General features: G+C 34.9%; 3 protein-coding genes across 4 annotated transcripts in view; all 3 read right to left on the bottom strand.

The window, feature by feature from the left end:
• Window positions 1–3288, bottom strand: part of LOC142351693 (uncharacterized) — a 127791-nt gene extending 124503 nt beyond the window's left edge. The window contains exon 1 of the mRNA XM_075403835.1: window positions 2510–3288. Coding sequence (XP_075259950.1) covers window positions 2510–2767 — 258 coding nt within the window. The 5' untranslated portion in view covers window positions 2768–3288. The remainder of the gene's footprint in view (window positions 1–2509) is intronic.
• LOC142351908 (uncharacterized) overlaps window positions 1–19978 on the bottom strand; it is a 438132-nt gene extending 418154 nt beyond the window's left edge. For both annotated transcript variants that reach the window (XR_012760975.1, XM_075404166.1), the window contains exon 1: window positions 19971–19978. The gene's annotated coding sequence lies outside the window, so the exon portion shown is untranslated. The remainder of the gene's footprint in view (window positions 1–19970) is intronic.
• LOC142352274 (mRNA turnover protein 4 homolog) lies at window positions 14023–15077 on the bottom strand. The gene has a single exon (XM_075404767.1). The coding sequence runs from the start codon at window positions 14734–14736 to the stop codon at window positions 14074–14076; it is 663 nt and encodes a 220-aa protein (XP_075260882.1). The 5' UTR covers window positions 14737–15077; the 3' UTR covers window positions 14023–14073.
• Window positions 19979–20052: the final 74 nt, after the last annotated feature.

Raw genomic sequence — 20052 nt, 5'->3', positions numbered from 1 at the left:
ATGAACTTTGATAACGTAATTCTCAATGACTTAATGACCGGGCTCGATCGGTTTATCCCGTCTCTTGATTTTGCTCTTTTGACCTTGACAGTATTCACATTGCGTATTTCAATGAGTGAAAGAATTTAAAATTCATTCAGTTGAAACAAAGAGTGAAGTAAACATAGGACAAGTCCAGACGTACACTTCAAAGAATTTTCATTGAAACAACAAAAAAACTAGACCTAGAACGGACCATGAGTAAATTAGGACAACCATTTCCAAAAAGAATCAGATCAAAAAATCCTTAAAAAACAATCAAAGTCAAAATGCTACATGTGAACAAAAAGCACTAGCGAGAAATGAAAATTTGGTTCAAACAAAAAAATAAGCCTAGAAGGATTTGAATGAATTGGGGAAATATTTAGAAAAAAATCCGATCCAAAAAACTGAAAAAAAAAAGAAAATCAAAGTGAAATTGCCGAATGTGAACAAAAAACCAATAGCGAGAAAGCGAATTTTTGTTCAAACACCCTTTTCTCACTACTTTAAAATTAGAGCGAAAAAATATCACGTCGCAAAACCACTCGTGTTTTTGCTCCACTTCCTTTTTGAGCGTGACCAAAATCACTACTCCAATCTGACTTCAGAACTCAAGAAAATGTGTGGACAGATCTTAAAAAAAACATAACCGACAAACGTCGGGTGAATTGCTCTCAAACGACCGGCAAGAGGTTGGCTTCGTCACTTGATAGCCAAGTTTTAGGGGGGTTAGCTTTAGCTCAATTGAAGTGGCGTGAGGTGGAGGGTAATAGACGATATCACGCCACATAACAGCAGCTGAAGTGCGTCATCAACAAAAAAGTTAAGGAAAGAGAGCGAGAGAGAGAGAGAGAGAGGGATAGAGTGTGCGAGATAAAACGTGAACAAGGATGAGAAAGAACGAAACCCCAACCAACATTGTGGGTGAGAGAGAGAGCGAGCTTGGAATATTTTCCATGATGAGATTGGAGTTTGCAACTTCTATAGTTTCCTAGCCTTGTTAGTAATTAAATCAAATCAAAAACTGAGAGTACAAAATTTAAAAAAAGTTCCCACATTTTGCAGTGAAAAACTGTTCAAAAACATTTTTTGTCTCTGCAGTTCTGTCATGTAACCCATCAGCAAGACTTAAAAAGTTTTGTTGGTTAGTGATGATCTTTAAACTCAGAAAAGGACAAAAATATTCAAAAAATTTTAAAAACAATTGCAAATTTTAACAAAATCTTGCTAAAATTCTTGATATTAATATCTCCAGAACCATTACATTGTCTCGAAAGACTGTCCAGTATCCCTATTTCAAGCCTTAAATAGTTTCACGGGCTCAAAGATCCATGAACTTGAAAAAGATAACAATTTTTGAAAAAATTTAAAAAATTAAATTTTATCAAAAATTGTTATAACTGGTGTCATTAAAAATGATAACCAATCTATTAACTGGTTCAGATGAGTCAAATGGGTCCGACCAAATATCAGTTAAGCGAAAAATCGCATAGAAAAAGACCAACAGGACTGATATAATTGCTAAACCTCGTTTGAGATCAATTAAAAAGACAGCGCCCCAATACAGTTTAAGTTCTTTGAATTGTAATAAAAAGGAGAGCACCTCAATAATAGCCGTTGAGAGACTGACAGCGGCTATTAAACAATATTTTGGGCCAGAAGCAGACCAATTTCAATACAATGTCAGATCGAAAAATTGCTTCTACTGTTTCCTTATTCATGTCTTTGCGACGGTTTGTGATTATCAAGATACACATGAACATCTCAATTGTACTATAAATAAATTTGTGCACTCGTATTTTTGCTCGTGTTTTTGACCACAATGATGTCCTATGAAACGCACGTAATATGAACTACATCTTGCTTTGAACAGGCGGTCAATCAAAAATACCTTGAATATTTTAGCGTTCTCAAACTCAGTTAAAGAGATCAGACGACCATTAAAAAATAGGATTTAACTGGTTTATGTTGATACCAAAGAGAATTTTTAAAACAATTTACAAACAATTAGTAGCAAGGAAAGAATTCTTTTACAATGGAAGGTCACTCTGGCATTTTTGTTTCTTCCGAAAACTCAAAAGATTTTCTTTTTCAAACTTGAGTTACAAAACTGTTGCCATATTCGGCAAAAGCTTGCTAAAACACAATAAGTACTTAGTAATATCATTTTTGGTAATATCATTTTGGATATTGTCATATGATGCATTCTATGACTTCGAATGCGAATGTGGGAGCATTCTGTGCCACGTGCAGAATCAGTCGAACCTTCTTGTTCTCTTGGTTTTGATTGAATAGAATGAGAGTCTAGAACTGCCACTTGGTAAATATCTATTACTGATAGTCAACAATTTTAGTTAAGCCATATAATGGTCACATCATATTTTTCTCAGCAGGTAGCATACATCAGTAGAAAAACACAGTATTCCTAGCATTAACATTTTTCTGCAAATTTAAAAAGTTTTGGTAGTCGTTTTCAATTTCGACTAACCGAATTCAGAAACCTCGTCTCGATAGCTTCTAACTCTCCACTTTCACCACCATTACCCGTCCCACCGTCATTGGAAATGCCATCTGATTTCGATTCCACAATTGGTGGTCTTTTCTTGTCGCAAAGCAAACAAGACTGGGGCGATATCAGTCTCCACTTATCCAAACCCAGTGCCTCAAAGCTGTCAGGCAGGGTTGTGTTCGATGTTGCTGATGATCGATTTTGAATCGATGAACCACTCGAAGCTTCCAACATCATCAAATCGAGCTTTGTGCTTTCTTTTTAAAACCACAGTTGATTTTAGCTGGTTTTCTTTAGTCAGTCGCTCGAAACCTTAGTTAAAAATTCTTCAGCAATATAATTTTCACAAACTTGAAAAGCTGTTTTCAAATTTCCCACGCTTTCAACACCAAATTCCGAAATTTAAATTTCTCTTATCAAGACGGAATTTTGCAATCGAAGTTTTGTTTACTTCAGCAAGCAGAGCTCCCGCTCTTAACAAAAATAATGAGCGCGTATTAATTCTGCAAAAACCAATAAACTGACTAATCGGTAAAAAATGAACCGACAGAACAGAAGCAAACCGGTTTTGTTTTTCTTTCAATTTTAGTACAATACAGTACAGTAAAGTAGAGTACACGTACAACTGGTTTTAGTTTGAGATTATTTACAGATGTATATTCGGATTACTGTTTCTCTCTCGATTATTCTCACATAGATACAAACACGTACACATACACACACTGAATGAGCAAGTGTGCTTCAAAGCCAACGCTTCACAATCTGAAAATAGAGACAAACAATTTTTATCTGATGGAGCAATAAAGCTCAGGCAGGCGTGGAATTCACAAGTAAACGCTTTGTGGCTCCATTATCTGCCATCAAAACAGAAAAAAAACTCACAATTCCTTATTCCATTGTTTATCATTAGGTAATTGTTTCACATGCAATTTGATAAGGTTTCACCATGAAGGATAGCCAAAGCCAAAATTTAATTAGTGCCTATATTCGACTAAAACGCATTTCTTGTATCAATAACGGAATCACAAGGTTTGAAGCTGATTGAAATCTCGCAAGATCATCTCATGGTATCTCTAAGATGTTCCTGAGATAATACGGAACCTAAGAAACGGTAAGACGCCCTCTAGCAGTATAAGACAAGCATTATGAGAAGTTTGAGCCAACTGATTTACCCCCCTGATCACGGAATAAACTGGCCAGGGATCTGCTCTCAGCTATGACCCTCTTGTATTTCTATGCACACGAAAGTTCGAACATTTATAGAGGCCGGATAATCAAAAACCCAGCTTCCCGTTTTCAAAAAGTGCTAAGAGCAGCTAAGTAGTAGATGAAAACAAGCTCAAAAGTGAATTCATTTAACAGTCAGTCTTAAAGTTTCCAGGTTTAATTGGACTACACTAGTATTTTCCTGTTTTATTTTCTAAACATTACTTGCATCTAGTTTCAGTTCCGAATCCGCAGAGAAGCAGTGAATATTTTCATGTAACTTTTAAACCACAGCTGCCTTTTAAACCACAATAGAATTTTTTAAAGCTTTTCTCTTACCGCATTTAAAAAGTATAGTTTATGTGAAAAGAGTGACGGCATTCAACTAACAAAAAGTACACTTTTTCGGCAAAACTACTTAATCTTGAATCACAGATAGATATATTGAGACAGAAACACCTCAAGATTCGAAGTGAAATGAGCGGAATCCAAAGGATTAAGCTCGGAATTACAACAAGGATAAACCAACTAATGGTCAGTTTTCAATACAGTCACAATAACAATAAATCTTGAAGAATCATAACTACATATTGTCGGGAAAAAAGTTTTGAATAGGACAATTTTAAATGAACAACAGCCCTACTAAACGCAGTAGAGATCGTTTTAACTTCAAAAAAAGAAAAAAATAAGTTTTGCCGATTCCAGAAACAAGAACAGATTACGATGAGACCACATCACCAGATATCATTTAAAAAACAAAGCTTTTTTGAATTAGGCAATTTTCCATTTCGGATTGACAACAAAGCAATGGATTATCTCCAGCAAACTATCTTGAAAATTTTTGTACTTGAGAGAGCACAGCTCTCAGGTCAGAGCTAGCTGAGAAAATCAACGCAGGAGGCAGAGTAAATCTGTGCTACTTTTACAGAGTTCATTTATTTAAAATCTATACACCATCCAAAAAGGCCGCACAAAACAAAATCCTTTTTTAAAAAACTCAATTATGTTTATAGGATGATAAGGCAAATTAATATAAGGAGAGGGACAGCCACAAAATTCAGCTCAACAGCCAGAAAACTCAGTCCAATCAATTAATCGTGAAAATACAGCTATGCGACAACTTTCAAGCGAATCACAAAAACGATATATCTTTTTTATTAAATTTACCATAAATCGTTCAACAATGTTTTCAGAAGCTGCCCTCAAGAAACCCTGAGTTAAATTGACACCCTAAAAAAGCAAAATTTATTTGAACCTAATCGCTCAAGTCAAAGTCATTTTGAGGGGAAGTCATTATAGTCAATTTCTTTTTTTTTCATCTGAACATATAAATTAAACTAACCACTTGGTTAATGGTATATGCTAGAAACTTATTAATCAAACATTATTATTTTCTAATTCATAATAAACTAAGGTTCGGTTTTCTTAAAATAGTTTAATAAAAAATTATGTTTGAATCATGCAACCCTTCTGTTTATTGGAACTCTTTCGTGTCCTTTCCGCTGTAAGTTTTTGTTGAAATTTGGTCTTCGACGTTTCTTTTCTAATTGTAATTGGAAGTGTGTTCCATTTTCGAAAAAAAGTTACAAACCATTGAACCATTACTCCATTTTGAATTACATTTTTGATCTAAGAAAAGGTTATGGGTTCGTTTGTTTGCAATAATTGGCACGTTTTCTAAAAATCTGAAATGTTTATTGGAGCGATTTCTTGTTTGTTTGGAGAATATTGGAAAACCTATTTAATGACATCCGTGTTATTTGGAGCCCTGCTGGAAGAATTTTAGTCTCCAGAAGTAGATCTCTGGCAGTATCGTATTCGGTTTTCATAAAGCAAACTTTTATGCCCCAGTTTATCTGTTTGTTAATTCGGTCAATAGAGTAAGATGTTAAATTTTGAAAAAAAAATTGCACTGAAATCTAAATGAGACAAAACTAGTGATTTCAAGAGATTTCTTGTTTTTAACGGTACCTGATAACGAACCAAATATAATGATCTGATTGCTGAAGCCATTTTATTGATAACCTTATTTAGTTGATTTTGGTTTGTCAGTTCCCTATCAATTATTACACCTAAATATCAGATGCTTCCAATCGGTGTCCCTTGAAATCGACAGTTTCAATGATGGGCAATTTTTCATTCCTGAACACCATTAGCTAGGTTTTTTCCTCATTCAAGCTTAACCTGTTTTGTTTCATATATTGATCTGTCTTGTTTAATGTATCTTCAGCTATTAGCTGCAAATTTGCTTTATTCTTTGCATTACATAGAATTGCTGTATCATCGGCAAACTGTAAGCACAATTCGTTGATACAGCTTCAGTGAAGTCGTTGACATAAAGTATGAAATATAAAGGCCCTAAGACAGTTCCCTGAGGAACACCGTGATTTATGACAACACAATCTGATTTTGCAATTCCATTGATACAGTGTTTTCTATCACAAAGGAAGGAGTTTAATAAAATTCTTGCATTATCTCCAAGTCAATACCTTTTTATTTTGTTCATAAAAACTTCTATAGATATTGAGTTGAAAGCCTTTGCTAAGTCCAAAAGTGTGACAACAATTTCGTTTTCGTCAACGTATTGGTTTAATTTTTCAGTTAATGAAATTATAGTATCGACAGGACTTTTGCTTTTGAAATCCGAATTGATTCTTGTTAATCAGACCATTAAGAGTTAGGTGGTGAGTTAGTTGTTGAAGTAGTAATCGCTCAAAAATTTCGTTTTCGTCAACGCATTGGTTTAATTTTTCAGTTAATGAAATGATAGTATCGAGACAGGACTTTTGCTTTTGAAATCCGAATTGATTCTTGTTAATCGGACCATTAAGAGTTAGGTGGTGAGTTAGTTGTTCAAGTAGTAATCGCTCAAAAATTTTTGCTACAGTTGGTGTGACTGATATGGGTCGATAGTTTTCTGGTTCTAGTCGGTCTCCTTTCTAATAAAGAGCTGTAACATGGGCTGTTTTCAAAATATTAAGAAACGTGTTTTTGTTTATAAATTCACTGTCGACAATTGTAAATGAGTTCCAATAGACAGTTAACTATCTTTTAGCGCCCATGCTGGTATATAGCCCGGTCCGGGCGATTTATGCTTAGGTAATTATCAATAACATTATACAATTCTTTTCTGGTGACCGGTCGGAAGCTAAATTCCAGTCCCTCAAGTGTTAGGGAAGAATGATTTGGAGAAACGTCTTTGCCTTTGTATAATCCGAGCCTCGCAAAACAGCTATTAAGAATACTGGCAATCTTTCTGCCATCCTCAACAAAATGACTACCTTCCCTTATTTGTCATTTTTTTTCTATATGACTGTTGGAGTTCATCCTGCTTTTGGTGAATTTCCATTGTTCTCTTGAAGTTGGTAACTGCCGGAAAAAATTCTTTGTATAATCATCTGCCGCTTTTTTCAGTTTTCTATTCACTGAATTGCGCAAAGATTTGTAAATATTATAAATCTCTGGTTTTAGGTTTTTCTTCCACGCATTAAAGAGACGGTGTTTTTCATTTGAGACCACGTCATTCCTTTGTCAACCACTGCTTTCGTTGTTTTTTGGTACTTCTTTCTACCAACTTCAAGGGTGCATAACAACTCAGTATTTTTTCAAAAATGTCGATAAATTTCAGAAACATTTTGTTAGGCTCATTTTTCTGGTACATAGGCGACCAATCTTGCAGCGCAATGTCACGATTGAAACTTGATCTTGAATATTTCTTGGTATTACGTATCAAAAACTGTCTTTTCTTATCACTGTGATCTATCTTTAATGATGACTGATACACTATTGTGAAGTGATCAACTCCAGGAGTCGACTCTAGAACATTGGCTTCAAAAATTTGGTTCTGCTAGATAACACAGTGATCAATTAACGAATATTTTTCACCATTTGTCCATGTTGCCTCCGTTTCATTAACGTAACATAGCCCACTGTTTGCTGTGAAAAATATCAAGTGACTATCTGTCTACTTTTTGCGCCTAAAAAGTTTATATTGAAATCTCCGAATAAAATTAGATTATCTGTATACGAATACACATGAGATTTCTACAGTCATTTCCTCCAGAAAAAAGTTGGAAAGTTTTACATTGGGGCAGTATGCTACATTAATGAGTAGTTGTTGTGTTAAAGGCTTACCGATTTCAATCCACATTGACTCAAAAAAATCTTCTATTGATTATGTTCAAATCATTTCTCATTTTTACTGTAAACTGTTTGGTGCCTAAATACCAACCCCTCCGCCTCTCTGTACGTTAGTTAATGATGATCTTGGTTGGTGAACGAAGTGATGACTATTGCACAGATAGAGCTCAGGAATGTCAGTTTTTTCATTTATCCATGTTTCGGTAACAACTAGAAAGGTAGTTTCATCAAGATTTTTCAAAAAAACGAAACAGTTGCTCATGTTTATTATTGAGGCTTCTACAATTCATATACCAAAACTTGGGAAACTCCGATTTTCTCCCACTCCCACAATTGTACTTTTCAATTGTTGTTATATTATCCAAATTTGATGGACCTGGGTTTCTTTCAATGCCACCACATTTTTGTAGAATAACTACGATGATTATAAGTAGATATTTTATGTTAAATATTCCAAACCATAGTAAAAAAAATTTTTGATCTGATCGATATGACGGCAGTTATGTTTTTCAAGTTTACATAGATTTGAGTGACTTTTGAGAAACTCAATCTGTTCTAGAAAAAAAGCAAACTTAATCAAAATTAAAACCAAGATAAAAGTCCACCTACATCTCGAATAAAACATTTTTAATGCTTTCAAAGAAGTCACCCAAATGTATCAGAATTCAATACGATTGTTGAAATTATTCCATCCATCTCTCATGGGTACAAAAAGATCTTTGCGCTTTGGTGGAATTTCAACTGAGGTGTGGCCAAAAATCAATTAACTCCCATGGAGGAAAAATTCGCTCCAAATAAGAGTGTAAAAATGAAGTCAAGCACGCGACCCTGCCCAAAAATTTCCTGATTGAAGAAACGTTGAAGTAAACGTGACGTCACATGTCTGTAACAAAATCTTGAGGACAAAATAAAAAACCGAGAGAAGGCCAATAATAGTGCCACTGTCCGAATCGCAGCAACCTCAAAGGCTCTAGAGCAAAGGATCTTGAAAAACTTTCTCTTTGAGGCACAAGAACTCCCAGTTCTGAGCTACATCGAAAACTCAACTCAGAAGCTCATTAACGGATTAGGATTTTAGTGTTCGTTTTCTTGAAGTATATAGACCAATGTATACGTAACAAAGAAGTGAGATGCCGAATCTTAGAGGAAATTCAAATATCTAAGCTCCAATGAGAGACCACTGCAGAAAATTATACTATACTATACAGTGGCCGTTAGTATCAACTTCAGCGCAGAAAGGGATAATTTAGTCAATTCTTGACAAAACAAGCCCTTGGAAGCAAATTCTCGAAGCAAACGCGGTGCGAACATGTATCAGATAAAATAAGTAATGAATTGTTCCAATTTTCCTACTTTGGTTCCCAATCAGCGCCTGAAGATGTAATTTTTCTTGCCTCGAGCCAAGACAAAGACATGGTTTCTAGAGCAAAGGAACTTGACAATATTCGTCTTCGTTGCAAAAGCATTCCCAACTCTGTGGCGAAACGCAGTCAACACAGGATTATAGTAAATAGGTTTAGATAAGTGTTTAGAGTTCTTTTGCTTAAAATCTATAAACTATCAAAACTTACCGCATTAGATAAAGAATTCGTAATAAACAAAAAAATTCAAAATTTACTTTGTAGAATTAGAAGGCGAATTAATCTAATGACAGGGCAAACCCAGTTAAAAAACTTACTAGTAAATGACGCCAGAAATCTCCACTTGAAACTGAGACTACTGAAATATAAACTGAGACTACCGACGAAACTTATAAATACAGCTGTGATAAACCAGCTATGGGACGGTTTTCAAGATGATCACAATGCACATAAATCTTGAAACATTCAAGTAAAAATCATAAAATTTTGCAGTCGGGCTTCAAACAAAACATTGTTAACAATGGGAAAAAATCTGTGCATTTTAGCAGACGGAGATGCATGTAGTTCTCACTTGGAGCAAGCTAACACTTTCTGTTGACACCTAGCGGAAACACTGAATTACCTGTGAGTACTTATTTTATAGTCTTACACTCTTATCTATAGTTCCGGTCAGTGGATTTTACCGGTTTCAGAGAATGTGAATAGATAATAAAATTATTCAATATTTCGAGAAAAACATTGCACGTTAACAGATCGTAAAGGATAAGGGTACATAAAAAACATCAATTACATTTATTACAATAGGTAAACAAACGAAATTTATTTTTTTTGTTCCGAGTCACAATTACTAAAACATGCAGTCTCGCATAAAATTTTACCAAAACTATGCGTTTTATGGATAACGCTGTTCGAAAAAATATTTGAGATTTCTTTTAAGAGTCGCGTAATTACAGGGTGAAGATAAAAAATATATATATTAAGCAACTTTATCAAAAAAATGAGGCCCCCTCCACATTGAACTTTTGTCATATTATCTGCTCCTACTAATTCCTTGATAAAAAATTTCCAGTTCTTTAATATTTATATCAGTCAAAAGTAGTTAGCGAGATCCGATTGGATATATTGAAGGCTCGTTTTTAATTAGCTCTCAAACGAAAGAGCAGCAAGTCTGTCATCGGGTAAGAAGAGAAAAGGGTACTATTTTCACATGAGGATGATTCGTACATCTGTAGAGGATTAGGAATTCGAACAATGATAACACAATTTTGCTACCCAGCTTAATTATTTTCCTATGGTAAAAAGATTAGGTTGTTATGTACGAATGCTGCTATGTGCGACTCGGTGTACGAAACCCCTAGACTGATAGACTGACTTTTGAAGGACACCTGAAAGCATGGAGGACAATAACACTGATGACTCACCTATCGGGAGAAGCCAAGAGGCAGCAATTATGCAAGAGGTAAAGGGGTAAAAAATAAATTTAAACATATTTGGTAACACAGACTCAGCATTTATGTTGCAGCTGTAAAATGTACTTGACTTCAACTGTAAGAGAAAAAACCATTGATATATTGTTATTGGAATTTATAAGTGCGGACCCCGCTTCTCTTCTTCTATATTTTATAATCTCAAGAAACATCTGTTCATTTTCAAATTCATTTCTTCATGTTAATATGCTCAAAAAATAAATATACTTGACAAAGATGTTGTACAAAATCAGCAAAAGTTTAGACTCGGTAGCAAAGTCAGAAAATTTCATTCAAAAAATGAGAATCTGATTTCAATTTGTTCTTTTATCTCAAAACCAAAACTCAAACACCGATGTCTTTTAAAAAACCAAATAATTACCTAGGTTGATCAATTAATTAACACTTTCTTTAGATATAATAGGTGAGTGCAGAAGTCGTTTGTTAAATGACGTCTAATTTCCGCTCAAAAGCTATCAAATGATTGAGCTTAACAACCATAAGTTTCACTCTCTCTCTCTCTCTCTCTATCTCCGACTTAATGGCTAATTTTTAGTAAAAAGAACACATCCGGAGGCCTAAGTGCAATTCTTAAAATATATACAAGGTTATCTGTAAGACTTTCATCACAGCTCGCAACTTTCCGCAGCCCACGCCTCTCTTTATTCGCAGTTTTCTTTTCAGTTTTCTTGAATTCTCGACAAAAATCTTAAACTAAAAAATGTTAAACATAGCTGGCAGAATGCCAGAAAATAGCGGCAATATCTTTGTAAATCTGCAGTCTAAAGAAAACAATAAAAAAGACAGACAAAAAAATTAGTCTTTTCATTGAAGGCTGAGATGTTATACTTTTAATCTGTATGCTATTGCTGCCTCTATCAGCTGCTCTCAAATAGCCTTCACTTGTGACACATTCGCTTGACCTTATCTCTTTGAATGTAAATAATTAGAAGTCAATTTCACAAGTCAGGAAGTCATTTTTGAGAGTGAGGTAAGTCACGTGTGACAAAAAAATTTAATCACGTGAATGAACGAAAAAACTCGCTCTACTAAGCGAAAAATGACGTCCCGCACGCACTTCAGTTAAAATTGCATGAATGAATAAAAAAAACATAGCAGAACAAGCCCTGACGTACAATTCAAAAAATTTTCATTGACTAAACGAAAAACTAGACCTAGAACGGACTACAAGTGAATTGGGAAAACTATTTCTTAAAAAAATCAAATAAAAAATTTAAAAAAACAGAAAATCAATGTCAAAATGCCTCATGTGAACAAAAAACACTAGCGAGAAAATGAAATTTAAATCAAACAAAAAACTAGACCTAGAATGAACTATGAATGGATTGGAAAAACCATTTAGAAAAAAATTCTATCCAAACAAATCGAAAAAACAGAAAGAATCAAAGTGAAATTGCCGCATGTGAACAAAAAAAAACCACTAGCGAGAAAGCGATTTTTTTTTGTTCAAACATCGTTTTCTCGCTCTACTTCAAATTAGAGCAAAAAAATTCACGCAGCAAAACAACTCGCTTTTTCTCTTCACTTCCTGTTTCGGCGTGACCAAAATCACTACTCCATTTTGACTTCAAAAATCATGAAAATGTGTGAACAGACCTTAAAAAAAGCCAGCGCCCCAATACAATTCAAATTCTTTGAATTGTAAAAACCAGATTTGAAGAGGTTGTGACGTCATATGGTCGTAATAAAAATCTTGACGACGAAATAAAAAACCAAGAGAAGGTCAATAATAGCCCCAGCTATCGCTGGCATCATCATTAATAGCTGGCAGATTGCAAGAAACTAGCCTCAATAGCTTTCTAGATCTACAGTCTCAAAAAACCAGTGAAACAGACAGACAAAAAATTAGTCTTTTCATTGAAGGCTGAGATGTTATATTTTGATTACGATCCAATATGTTATTGATGCCTCTATTAGCTGCTCTCAGAAGCGAGCAAATAAAGGATAGTTGAGCTTAATTGTAGTTTCCAAAAGATTGGGCTTATAATAACCAATGATTTATTATTGCGCATTCAACTAATCAAAACAATTGATTGTTCTGAAATCAATGATGAGTTAATTGATTGACAAACGACAATTAATTGATCAGAGATTTTGCAATACTGGTGGTTAAAGTGCCATATCAAGCGTAATATACAAAACATACCCGACTAACGCCGGAAGAATTGCTCTCGAACCTTTAGTGGAAGCTCTAATCAATTGCAGCCGACTTCAGTCGTGGGGGTGCTGAAGGGGACCAAAAAGTTCACTAGGGGCGCACTTTTGAGTTTTAGTATTAATTGCTTCCAATCGAGTTCACCTGCTTGAAATTGTGAAGGAGAGAAATCTTTATTACGCAAAACGAATAAGTCAAGGGCATAAAAGATATTCGAGAAGTCAAAATGGTCAAAAAGACTAATACCTTTACCATAATTGTTTCAAACTATTTTTGAGAGCCATTAAACAACAGTATAAAACAGCTGGAGTAAGCTACAGAAAGTCTAGTGGTGATAACTAATTTGTTCTATTTTTTTAGGTTACAATAGTAACAATTTTTTCAGGTAAACAAAAGATCTAAAAAATTGCTCAAATACTTCACGAAACAAATACCAACTTTTTGCAAGCGCAAATGTTGAGCACACTTACAGACGAAACCGTCTACAGGCTGATATAATCTGTACAGTCACGTAAAACAAGAACAAGAGCCTTTGAATGAAGAACGAGATGCCATATCCATCAGCACGTGAAGATAATCAATTAGACACCCTGGTAGATATTGGGTTTTTTGCAGTCAGTTACAATTGCAAGTCAACTAGAAGAAATTGATCTCACCGCAGTTTGTGCATCATTTGAAGCAACCGTTATAAAATTTCCTCAATTTGATTTCGTCAATAAGTACGTTCATAAAAATGCCAGCATTTATTTGAGTCAAAGTAATCCCTTTGAAGAAGGCGTTGTCAAAATTGTCGCTAACAGAGAAAACGAAATGTTTTCGAAAGAAAACATCATATGCGGCCACTTAAGAAAAGACAAACATCTGCATTTATATAAATAAAGATTTTACTCCGGTGTTTAAAAGGGTGCACAGTTTCCTGGAGAGATTTAATAGCAGCACAAGTTATGAATTCAAAGAAAGAAGACATCGACTTAGTCCTCTCAGTTTGGAAGGTTCAAGTGTTTTTGAACGTGAACAAAAAGTACTGAAATTTAGCTTTGGCGTTTTGTCCATTATAAAAATTGTTTTGGTTTCAAATTTTGTTATATTTGGGTGCAAGATAATTTATTACCACTTCCATAGACATTAGACTTTTTTAAAAAGTTTGTTAAAGCTCAAATTTAAATTCAGAGGTCTCACAATTTAGGTATTACATCAAGAAAGAAACGACTCAAACGATCCATCTTTCGACCAGCAACATTTTAGAGAGATACTGAACTTGCTCATTTGATGCCCCAAAAGTTTCAAAATTCTGCACTGGTTGGGCTGAAGCGATTCACCGTCTTGGCACACAATGTGCTGTCGCGTCAACTCGACTGAGCCTTTGTTTAGCTTCGTTGGCATTCCAAGTTCTCTCAAATGCGGTTCAATACTGTGAGGAAACTGTTCAAGAATACCAGGCTCAAGAGTAACAGTCTCTGTTGCTGTATCGCCGGCTGTCGAGTAATGATAAGCTGAAAATGACTGAAAGAACTCTTTAACTTCAGATTTGTCCTTGTTTGTGAAGAGCAATCCTACATGTCCCGACAAAAAAGGCACTAGTTTGTGCAAATTGGGCTGAGCTTCCAAAGCAGGCGTCTTCCCCAAAGCAATTGCCATCACTTTGACTTTGCCGTAAAAGAACTTACTATGACTCCAATCCTTTGTTTTGAGATCCTTCATGGTATTATTACGCATGTTATGCTCTTCCCACACAAAAACGTTAGCATATTGATCTATTGCTAACCGAATATTGTTAAGTAGTTTTTCCTTTCTTTCTTTACCAGCTTTGGTTACTTTGGAAAGCACAACTTTCGTATTTCTTTTAGACTTCGGCATTGCTCCTATCTAAAGACACAATTCAAAAAGTTAAATTCAATTAGAAATGTTTACCTCCGTCGGGTCATTCCATTGGTAGTAGTTCACACTATGTAGCAAAGATGCACTTTGCTGTTTTTAGGCTGTTTTCGCGTTTTGTGGATAACGGCAACAAAACGCCGTCAATAGATTTCGCATTACGTGAGTTTCATTCACAATGAAAAATGGTTACGTTAATCGTGGACATGAGTGATGGAAACAGCATGACCTTCGTTGCTTGAATTAATGTGTGAACGTTTGTCCACGTAACCATTTTGATCACTTAATAAGCCAAAACAAGTATTGCCCAAAGTTCATTGGTAATCTTAAAAAGATTTAGAGACCCAATTCAAAGACATAATAGTTCAGTGAACCATGGTTTGGGCAAAACTGCTAATTGTCTTCTTTACCCACAATTAGTATTGCCACGGTCATTTCTAGAATTATTTACAAATTACGCTTTCCTTCTTTCAACCTAATGACAATGTCCTGGTTAATAGAAACTGCGGATCTTTTCCGTTTGGGCCCCCTCCCCACAGTTATGCACCCCCAGTTACAGGGCACGTGTCATTACATCGTAAATCATTTATGTAAAAACAATTATGGCACGTCAGTTTGGGGTACAAACAAAATACACCCACATTAATTTGGGGGTGGGGCACAAACGGAGAAGATCCCAAACTGCAACTAAAGATAACATTGACGCGTGGACAAGTTTGACAAAGTGACGAAATCATGTTACGTGTCCACGATTGCCCAAAAACAGACATCGTAAAAAGTGTGCTTGAAATACATTTGCATATTGTCAATGTCCTGCCACGTTTAGGAGCCTGATCTTAAAACATGGTCGTAAAAACGTGAAACTGGAGTAAAAAAAACTAGAAATGAACTTTTGTTACATAATACAGGCTTCTATGAACTCCCATGCGTTTTTCCACAAAATTATATTTAGTCATTTTGTTCTTTTTTTTATTTCAGAGGCTGTCGAGCATCGCTACAACGTAAAACACGATTCAAGAGACTATACACAGGATTTTCAAGGGAACTAGTGATTATGTAGCTCATTAAAAATCAACATATCTGGGCAGAAAGCCATTATCCAACTGAGTAGTCATCAAGTTTTGTTAAAAACGCGTAAGAAACTAACGACAAGTAAAGGTTACAGCAAAACCTCCCTAGAAAGAGGAATATCTCAACAAAAAAATAAGTCTCAAAAATTTGAGCATAAGCCAGTTTTCTGTTCAATAGAGGTGAAAAAATAATAGATAAAGGAAAAATATTAGCAGAGGCTCACGAAGTTTAGATCGGAAACAGCCAGACTTTATGGAAATACTAAAATACACAAAACGATATTCCACTTTGGCCTGTTCTGTCGATACATGTTAGCAGTCACAAGAATTTGATTAAATTTATCTAGAAGTAATTAGTGGCCAATACCGAGATAAACTTAACAATTGGAAGAGACACTGTAGAACCTTCCACTTTGGAGGAAGATGAGCGAACAGTATCACTCGTTGCTAAAAGGCTTCGAACGAAAGTATCAGTAGAGACGATTGAAATTCCTTTAAAAACTGTATTTCACTGACAATTCGGAGATACGGAGCTAAGATATGAAAACGATTTTGAGAACAGCCGTAGCAAACCTTCACTTTTAGTGTAATAACATGTGATTCACGAAAATGATCGACCCAACTTTTGAAGATCTTAACATAAAAGTAAATGACGACGGGATATTTAGCAAAAATGATCTGATTGTAGTGTGAACTTAAATTTCCAAAGCTGTGCACCGTTACAGCAAAAGAAAAACGCAGGGACCATACATAAGTTTTTCAATACCACCAGAGATTGGAGATCTTTTGGTGTAGCTCTCAAAAAAATCCAATGATCTGTACCAAAAAACAGTATCCAACTGGGTATTCATCAAGAATTGCTTATGCGACGTTGGATAAAATGAATGGTTGCAAACGAAAAAGTTGCAAGACCAAAATTTCAAACACAGACAGAAGCCTCAACAAAAAATGCTTATAAGCGGATGATTTTCGATCAATACAGAAGAAAAATCCCTCCATACTTTGACCGAAGATAAAAAAAACTGTGCGATATTCAAATCTTCCACAGAAAATTTGCTGGCCACCAGGAAACCACTTTTTGGTCGAAGTTGTAAATTGCATGTGTTACAGAAAGTTACAAGTGGTAATAACATTCATTCAATGTTGACCGAACTAGTTTATATGCAACTATTAGGTTTTCAAGCGTCCAGAAAATGATTCTCCGATAATCGATCTCCTGAAGGTTTCGGTGCAACGCATAGTTTGTAAAGTGTATCTTTTGCAAGTTCTCGGCAAATCTAATTCCAAGATCGCTGTTCAGGTACTCATGATTAACGCAACTGAACAAACAGGCTGAAAACTTTTTCAATTAAAAACAAAAATCAATTGGTCTTCAGTGCCATATTATTCTCTGGCACCACTTAATCAGTCATTCTGACACAACAAAAAAAGTCAGTGCAAAGAAAGCTGAGATCAAAAAATTGAGAAGACTGAAGTTTCATTTAAACTGTTTTACAAGGTCAACACGCATAAAATAGATAAATTGTTATCATTATAGGTTTGTGTGGAACGTTTACAATTTTTCATATCGTTGATTTTCTGTGTTATGACAGCTTTAACTATACACCTTGTTGTTTCGTAGGTGCCAGGGAATAAACTTTCTTTCCAGCTTTTGCGGTCCGTTTCCTGCCCCACGATAATTCATTCTTCTAATTGAATGAATGAATTTCTCGAATGCATAATCAAAAGTTTTACAACAAGATCTTACAAAATTTAAAATACAGCACCGAAGTGGACCCTCCAAAGCCAAGAGGCTGCATGGGAGTGCCCTTGGTAGCAAACAGTGAATAATTAACAAATAACTCAAAAATAAAAATAGATTAAATGAACTCTTTCAAAAACATTTTCATTTATAATTATTGTATTCATTATACGGACTGTTAATTTCTTGAAGGCAAATTCTGATAAATTAATTTTAAGGGCGGTATAGCATTTTTATCTACCAAAAAATTGTTCAGAACCGGACGTCTGTACGTTAGTGAGTTTTTTTGAGCATTATTTTTAATCTTAGGTACCTTAATTTTACCTGCTGTTCAATCTTGTAAAACAAAACGTTTTACTGCTAGATTAATTTTTAATCGATTCAATTAATTTTTTGAGGTGCGTCCATACAGTAACAAACCATACGACATAAATAGGCTGTATATAGTTTTTATTATAAACAAGCGAAAATTGGTTTGTGACAATCTTTCTCAATCGCTTAGGAACAAAAAATTGAGCCGAAACCTTTTTAACAACTTCTTTTATATGACAATCATATTTGACTTCACGATCAAGAAAAGAACCTAGGTATCTTACACATTCAGTTTGATGTAAATCTTTACAGCTCAGAGTGACATCAAAACTAATATTAGAAAAATTTATCAGTTGCCTTGAAAGAATTAAAACAGCTTATTTTCTGCAAACCATGATGCGATCTGATTGAGCTCATCATCCAAAGCATAAGTATTTAACCAGTTGGGTTCATAAAGTAGATTTGTGTCATCTGCGAATAAATACGGATCTATCTGCTCACAACAGATGCAAATCATTTATATAAAGAACAAATAACAGTGGTCCTAAAACAGAACCCTATATGGTACACCAAATATGATGCCGGTACTTGAGATAGGCAATCGCCTAATTAATTCAACGCAATGGGTTCTGTTTGCCAAGTAAGATTTAAACCATTCCAATGCAACTCCTCTAACACCATATTAAGAAAGTTTCTGAGGAAGTTTATTATGATCAATATTGTTAACCGCTTTCTTAATGTCAAGTAAAATGCAGAAGGTAAATTTCTTTTCCACAAAACGAACGTTTTCTGTAATTTAAATCAAGGCAACAGTTGTAGAGCTTTTGGGTTGGAAACCAAATTGCTTTTTATATAACACATGTTCATTCTTTAGAAAATTATAGAGACGGTTGAATATTGTCCTTTCAAAAATTTTGCTCAATGCCGGAAGCACAGATATGGGTCGATAACTCTCAAATTTCCGTTTTCATCCAGCTTTATGTATTGGACAAACTTTTGCATGTTTCAGGCAGTCAGAAAAATACCTTTCGTGAGGGATAGACTAAGTAGGAGACAGGATACACAAGAATATTTGCACAACGTTTTAGAACCTTAGCAGGAATTTTCCAGTTGCTTTATTAACATCAAGATTTTGCAACAATTTGAATGCTCTGTTTAGGTACAATCGAAAAGATAAATTGATTTTGGGTTATTTGCTGGGCTCATGTTAATTTATTGGTGTTTCTATCGAGCTATTAATTTTCTTACCAATGAACAAAAGTATTTATTAAAGCAATCAGCGGCTTCATGATCACTTTCAATGTTAGTTCCATGTTCATCTTCAATCGATATTGTATCACTTAGGGCAATCACGTTGTTCAAGAAGGATACCGTCTGATTGTCATATTTTTAACTCCATTTTTAGTTGACCAATCAAAACTTGTATTAATTGAATAATGATCAGTAATGCTTGAAAAATTAATAAAATATAACGAAATTAACTCTTTCATCAGAAAGCGCGTGATATATTAACGTTATGGTGGTACTAGTTACTTTCGTAGGAAAGTCTAGACGTTGAGTGAAACCATTTTTTGTAATTATTACATAGTACACTTTCAACAAATTTAGAATTTTGAAGTTAATCTATGGTGAAATCACCGAATATCATAAAGTTGTAGACATGTCAGTAGTATTTCAAAATCGGTCAGAAAATCATGATAGTAAGGGGATGGTGATTTGTTTATACAGCAAATTATTATACTTTCGGTATTAAAACATCTAATAGTTAACGAAGTGAAAAAGATCGCCTGGTGTCGGTATGACTTCGTATGCTACCGTTTCGTCAACCTAAATAGTAACACCGTTGCTGTTATTCGTGCACTAGTCGGGGTTCGCAATGATACTTGTTTCGAAACTTCGGGGCCTGTTTAGCTGAGCGGAGCCCACAGTCCACACCCGTGTACTCGATGAGATGAAGGCTTCCATCACCAAGGTCATTTTCCGTTGAGACTTGAGTTTTTCTGCTATTTGGGAGGCATTGTTGGTTGACAATTTTGTTTTTCACTGTTTCAACAATATGAGTCAAAGCATGGCCCGAGGGCTCCCCTGAAACTATTTAATAAGTTTATCAGAACAATTAGGCTAAAGAAATATTGTGTAAATATTTTCAAGAAATAAATCAAAAACTGTTTAAAT

This window comes from Convolutriloba macropyga, chromosome 13 (assembly GCF_964194025.1).
Source record: "Convolutriloba macropyga chromosome 13, txConMacr16.3, whole genome shotgun sequence".
NCBI lineage: Eukaryota > Metazoa > Xenacoelomorpha > Acoela > Convolutidae > Convolutriloba > Convolutriloba macropyga.
Note: the sequence above shows the minus strand (reverse complement) of the source record. Positions and strands in the feature narration are given on the sequence as shown.